The sequence below is a fragment of the Brachyistius frenatus genome, unplaced genomic scaffold (genome assembly GCF_029030835.1).
Source record: "Brachyistius frenatus isolate BFR_SWC_R1_liver_20210118 unplaced genomic scaffold, ASM2903083v1 Contig_8, whole genome shotgun sequence".
Taxonomy (NCBI): Eukaryota; Metazoa; Chordata; class Actinopteri; family Embiotocidae; genus Brachyistius; species Brachyistius frenatus.
This window is the reverse complement of record NW_027210607.1, coordinates 3,641,377-3,647,500: the sequence shown is the minus strand read 5'-3', so window position 1 is coordinate 3,647,500 and position 6,124 is coordinate 3,641,377. Positions and strand designations below refer to the sequence as shown.

The 6,124-nt window shown below is 39.4% G+C and overlaps 1 protein-coding gene across 2 annotated transcripts in view; it reads right to left on the bottom strand.

Annotated features, from left to right (window-relative positions):
- Nucleotides 1-639: 639 nt before the first annotated feature.
- LOC138615973 (regulator of microtubule dynamics protein 2) overlaps nt 640-6,124 on the bottom strand; it is a 29,316-nt gene continuing 23,831 nt past the window's right edge. For both annotated transcript variants that reach the window (XM_069689885.1, XM_069689886.1), the window contains exons 8-12: nt 5,377-5,475; nt 4,300-4,353; nt 4,108-4,188; nt 1,431-3,141; nt 640-1,374 (exon numbers count right to left, since the gene is read on the bottom strand). In XM_069689885.1, the coding sequence (XP_069545986.1) occupies nt 3,088-3,141; nt 4,108-4,188; nt 4,300-4,353; nt 5,377-5,475 (288 nt within the window). In that variant the 3' untranslated portion in view covers nt 640-1,374; nt 1,431-3,087. The remainder of the gene's footprint in view (nt 1,375-1,430; nt 3,142-4,107; nt 4,189-4,299; nt 4,354-5,376; nt 5,476-6,124) is intronic.

Below are 6,124 nucleotides of genomic sequence, written 5' to 3'. Positions count from 1 at the left end.
CAGTATCCTGGAAAAGAAACGCAGTTGGAACATTAGAAACGTGTTTAAAAACCTTTAATGTCTGTACAAGTGGAGAGATGCAGCCTCTGAAACGTTCTGTAATAATGAGGTTGTAGCTCTGAGGTCAGCGTGTACAGACATCGAGACAAACTGGAAGTGATTCCTGCAGCTGTCTCAACTGAGGCCTTTGATTAAAGTGCACGGAAGGCCAATAAAATCAGCGAGGAAAGGTGAAGTTTTCATGACTGTATAAACAAACACCTGTACTCATTTGGGAGGCACCATTTAGCGTGTCTTTGAATCCAAAAAAAAAAAAAAAAAAAAAGGTGAAACGTGATTAGACTGGTAGAAAGTTGGCCTGAATCTGATCCAGTTACAAATTCCCAATTTTCCTGGCACAAACTGTACAGTCTGGGAGAAAATGGAAGGGATGCATTAAAACTCCACATCACTTCTTCTCCTGCAGGAGTCGACTTGTTCCACGCTGTTGAGTCTAGATTAAGAGCAATTTAGTTTAGAAGAAAAATCTGTGTATATTTTAATTATAAGTTACAGATTACATAAACTGTTTCTCATAAACAGCAATAAAACTAACAAGAACACAAACAAGCCAGACAAATGACAAACTGACAGCTACTATCAGGATTGGACACATTTAATTATTGCTTCCAGTACCATTAATCATTCAGTACACACTGACTATGATATAACCTCGATCCGATTTGATATCACCTTGAAAAAATATTCAAATATATATAAAATTTTTTTTAAAAAAAATACATTCGTAGTGCCCGTAGAAAAATCTGTAACGTGACAAATTCTTCTTTGTAAATTTGACATTTCAGGTAGATTTAAAACATAAAATGAAACTGTATTATCCAGACTATACGAAACAAAAGTATTCATAAATCACACAATGTGCATGTTTATATGCATCATACTTGGACTTAGCTGAAACATTGACAAAACAATTAGGAATGTATAACAGTAAAATGAAACATTCACACCTGAATGCAGCCTGATCGGGTCACATTTTAATGGCATCCTCTAAACTGCAATGCAGCAGTGCGTCATATCTACCTTTCCTGATTTATTCATCAGTTTTAAGAGAGCCATCAGTCCCATATGCTTTCAGATACATTGAGAAGTTCAGATTGCAAAAAAACAAAACAAAACAAAAACCACCCCCCCAAAAAAACACTGTGCCCTCAGCTTCCTTCTCAGTGACTCTGTTTACATGCTCACTAGTAAGGTCATTTATTAAATCACAAACATCTAACTATGTTATTTGTTCTTCAGGGTACTGATGAATCCTAATCAGCAGATTTTGTTGCTATATGTATATTTTTCACATCAACTGAAACCTGAGAAAACCTTAACTGAAGGCTAACCACTATAACTGGCCAACGTGTATATGTAGTGTAATAAACCTTAACTGAAGGCTAACCACTATAACTGGCCAACGTGTATATGTAGTGTAATGACAGCCTTCTATAGTGATACCCACTTTTTAACTTGCCATACCAGTTTCCAGTGGTATGCTTTGAATGACTCTCCACTATATTTGACATTGGAAAAGTTGGTAAAAAAAAACAACCCAACAGATTTCTCAATAAAATTGACTTTAAACTGCAAAGATTTAAAAACTATTTCAGAGCAAGAAAATGTAAGAAAGTTGGAGCTCCATGTAGTTGTTGAAAAAAGTTTGTGTGGTAGGTTTGAGGAAAGAGAAAGAGAAACATTCCTGGGAGAATCCAACACGACTAAGAAAGGGGGGGGGGTTGCTCAAAAACACCTGCTTCATATAACCGCTTAGGATGAAATCATTTATGATTTTTTTTTTTTTCCCATTCTGTAATAAACATGCAAAAGGGCACATTAACCACAGGACTTCAGGTGTATAGTGTCTCATGAAAATCAGATATCCAGGGACGAATGAGCACCAGGGGTTAAAAAAATGTAATCTATCATCTTATAGAAATAAAATGTGAAGGTTGTTTACGGATGTAAATACTGCTGCTGCATGCAGGGCTGTCTAACAATCTGCTGTGTTGCATCTTCCTGCTGTGACACGACTGTCACAGCTGAGCAGCAGGAGGAAAAATAAAATGTCTTCAATGGACAGATGCCAACGTCAACAACCACAGAGCATCAGATGTCATAAAAACAGGAACATGTACAGTGAACACATTCAGTGCATCCAGCAGGTGAATGATCTGCATGTAAATAGTGTGAGAGCATTAATGCTGCTCTGTGTGACGGCGGGAGGAGGACAACAGGTCGTCCAGTGGTCACAGCATTCCTCCAAGATGTTTGGGTGCTCCATTGTCTGACGTGCTTTTGTTATTGCCACGTGAATGTGTGGTGGGAGACACCACCACAACAACAACAACAACAACAACAACAACAACAACAAAAACAGGACGGAACAAGAAGGAACAACAAGTCCTGTGGAACACTTTCCCAAAAAGTGCTAGGTCTTTGTTGTCAAGGAAACCTAGTATCCTCGAGACACGCTGGAGTTACAACTCCTATCAGAGCGATCACACCTCCGCTGCACACTGCTGTATAAATAGAATATATTATTTATATTTACACCTTTTATATTGTAGCTACAATCAATCCAATGATTTGATGGCAGTACACTTGATTATTTAGAAGACGGAAAACTAAGTATTTCACTGATTTGGTCGAACCAGGTATGAAAAGTTTTATTTTCCACGATTAAAAATGTTTTCATGAGCAGAACGTCTGATTTCGAAAGAACTAAGGACGAGTCTGAATGTGGCGGACTATTGCTCCCATGGATGATATCACACCACGATTCACCTCCCTACACTCACAGAGCGAATTAATATGATGTCCTATCAATACAGAGTATATATCCACTCACTCACTCACTCACTCACTCACACACACACACACACACACACACACACACACACACACACACACACACACACACACACACACACACACACACACACACACACACACACACACACACACACACACACACACACACACACACACACACAGAGTGCCTAGAGTATGTCAAAAATACATTTCCAAAACACTCCTCTGGTGTCAGACTCCAAGTGCCGGGCAGAGTAAGTCCAGCTCCTTTTGCGCCTCTTCATCCTGAAGAAAAACATAATTATGAATAAATAACATACATGTGGTTGTTAGTGCACAACAGACTGCTCCTGGTGTGCATTAACAGTGTGTAGCACAATAATAAGCACGAAGCAGGGAGAAGCAATAACTTTAGTGAGCAAGTAGTCCAAGTTACATTGCTTGATCAGCACGTTTTTGTGACCGCTGGTATGTGTGCATTTGCAATGTCACCATCAACATAGACAGAGAACACACATCAAATTTGGTGTCATATTCAAGAAATCGTCAACAGAGACTCCTGAAATACTTCAGAAAGCTTACGGCGATGAAGCAATGAGCCGGACGACATTCATGTTTCAAGAGGGGCAGAATGCCACTGTTCAAGACTGAAAATGGGGTTTGTGGGTTTGTGCACCGTGAATTCTTCTCCCAGGATCAGACTGTCAACACTGAGTTCTACTGTGACTTTCTGAGGCAGGAAAACAGTCGGTAAAAACGACATGAATGGCAATTTGGTTCTCTAACATGACAATGTGCCCAAGTTTTTCTCCCTCAGTAACACAATCGTTGCTCCCCACTGTCCCTCCTCACCGGATTTTGGCTCCTTGTGAGTTCTTGAAACCCAGAAATTTGACACTAATTTTGATGTGCATTCTGCTCACTTTTTCAGGTCCATGTTGAAATTGCAAACGCTCACGTACCAGTGATCACAAAGATTTTTCTGACACAAGTGCTGATTTTGATCAAGTGGAATACTTACTCATGAAGGTTACAGCTCCCATCTGCTCCATGTGTAATACCTTGCTGCGCTCAAATTGTGCTCAACAGGAACAGTCTCAGAACTTCTTGATCGCTCCTCGTATAGCATGTGACGCGTATTATTTTGCCTTCATTTGTACTATTCAGCTGCAATGTGTTTGAACTAGCTGCTCAGCTGGACAAGACAAGGCAGAAATAACAGCATTGTAAAGAGGCAGAGATCAAAAGTACCTCTTTGGTTTCTGCATTCACTGAACAAGCAGCTTCACACATCTTCCTGGCATTCTCCCGCTGCCCCAGGTCTTTGTAGCACTGCCAAAGACAAGAACAAAACCTGTCAAAGCATTGTTTAGTCCCAGCAGGATCACACACCTGTCCAATTTTCACAAGACAATCATGTAACCGGATGTTTCAAGTACTGACCTTCGCTAGAAACACGTAGTTGAGTTTAGAATAAGCTGGATGGATCTCCTCAACCTGGAAAAAAAATGCAAAAAAAAAAAAAAAGGAGTTCCTTTTAGTTTTCAGAGACAAACTCTGTCTCTGTTCATTATAACAAAGTCAAGCTGTGATGGCAGCTGCTGGTAGTGCGCATGTTAACTGGATCACATTCATTATTAACATTCAGATTTAAATAAGGTGCATTTAAATGAAGATGCTGATCTTCACACATAAATAGGTAAAAGTTTATCTGCATCACATCCCACGATCCTTTGTTTTTCTGCACCACCAATGTCATTCAGGTACAGATGCCCACTGGTTGGGGCGGAGGACCCGTTTAATGTTGCAGGATGTGTCTCTGTTAAAGGTCGACGGAGGCTCTCTTTCCAGGTCACGAGTGACATGTTGTAACATGGACCACTTAAATCAAATTGCTGGGTGATACGTAGAAGACGTTGGGAAGAGGCATGCGCTGGAATATTGGCCAGGAGAAAAACTCATTTCTCTCCTTTATAAACATTTGAAATGTGGGAACACAGTTTAAGCCTTTTGTCAATACGGAGGGTTTGGACTTTTTTCAAAACTGGGAACCGGGACCTTATTTTCCCATAATTGTAATCACTGACAGAGGTTTGTTTTTGACTCTAACAGGCTCAGATTCTTATCTTAATTATCTTTCAACATTATGGACAGGGTCCTTATCCTGAAAAAGGAATCCTGTTCAAGGAGAAGTGTCGCTCATTTCTATCAATTTAATAACTTTCTCTAACAGTGTAATCACTACTCAGCAGCTCTCCGCACAGCATTTTTTTTTAAAAGGAAAAAATACTTTGGAATAAGATTTCCTCTTTAGTTTGGCTGTTGGTAATCATCATGTTAAATAATCCCTGCAGACACGGTGGTCTTCAATGTGTCTCTCTCCAACAAAGATCTATGAGCCTAAGAAAGTTGGGCGAAGTGTTGCGGAACATTTTCTTGGTACAATTCTGTAATTCACAAACACAAACCATATTTTGTGTATCTTTTAGAGGAAAACTACAGCAGAATGATTCACAGTACTTTGAGAAAATTATTCAGTGCATCTTCCACTGTGGCACTTGGCGGTTCTCCAAACAGAGTTGCAGCAACTTTCCTCTCAATCCAGGATAACTGAGCCACCTGAAAAACAACCAAACATCCAAGTTTAAAAGAGAAGTTTAACAGTAATGTTGTAGAAAACCAGGTAAAGAAGCACAGCATCACTGCCCTCTCTGGTTGAAAGCTATCTCACATGCTGGGTGTAATTGCGTGTGCTCACACGAGCAACCACACCCAACAAGCTGTTCTTCAATGACAAGTTAAACCACCGGAGGTCAGCAAAAACAGGATCTTGGAGGATATTAATGAGCAGTTGTAAATAACAATAAGCATCACCTTCAATCTGTTTGTTTTTCTTGAAATGATCAAAATGGTGCAACATAGCCTCAGATTTTCAAAAACAAAAGTATCCTTTTAGTTGTTGAAATTTAAATTGAATTTCTTAGATGTTGCCTCCTGCGGTTTATTTAATGTCTACGTAATCTTTCCACTTTGTCTCTTCAAAGTAGTTTAAACTCTGACTAACCAACAAGGAAATAAAGTGCTTTAACAGTTAAAATAGAAACTCTGTAATGAATTTTGTGTGTGAATATTTTATGGAAAAAAAAACCCCACTAAATTTCCTAGCGAGATTGGTTACGGATCATTTTTCTTAACTATTGCAAGCAATTTCTTGTCTGTTCCAGTGTTTCCATGACCACAGGTAGCCCGTGCACTGATACTTTCCTAC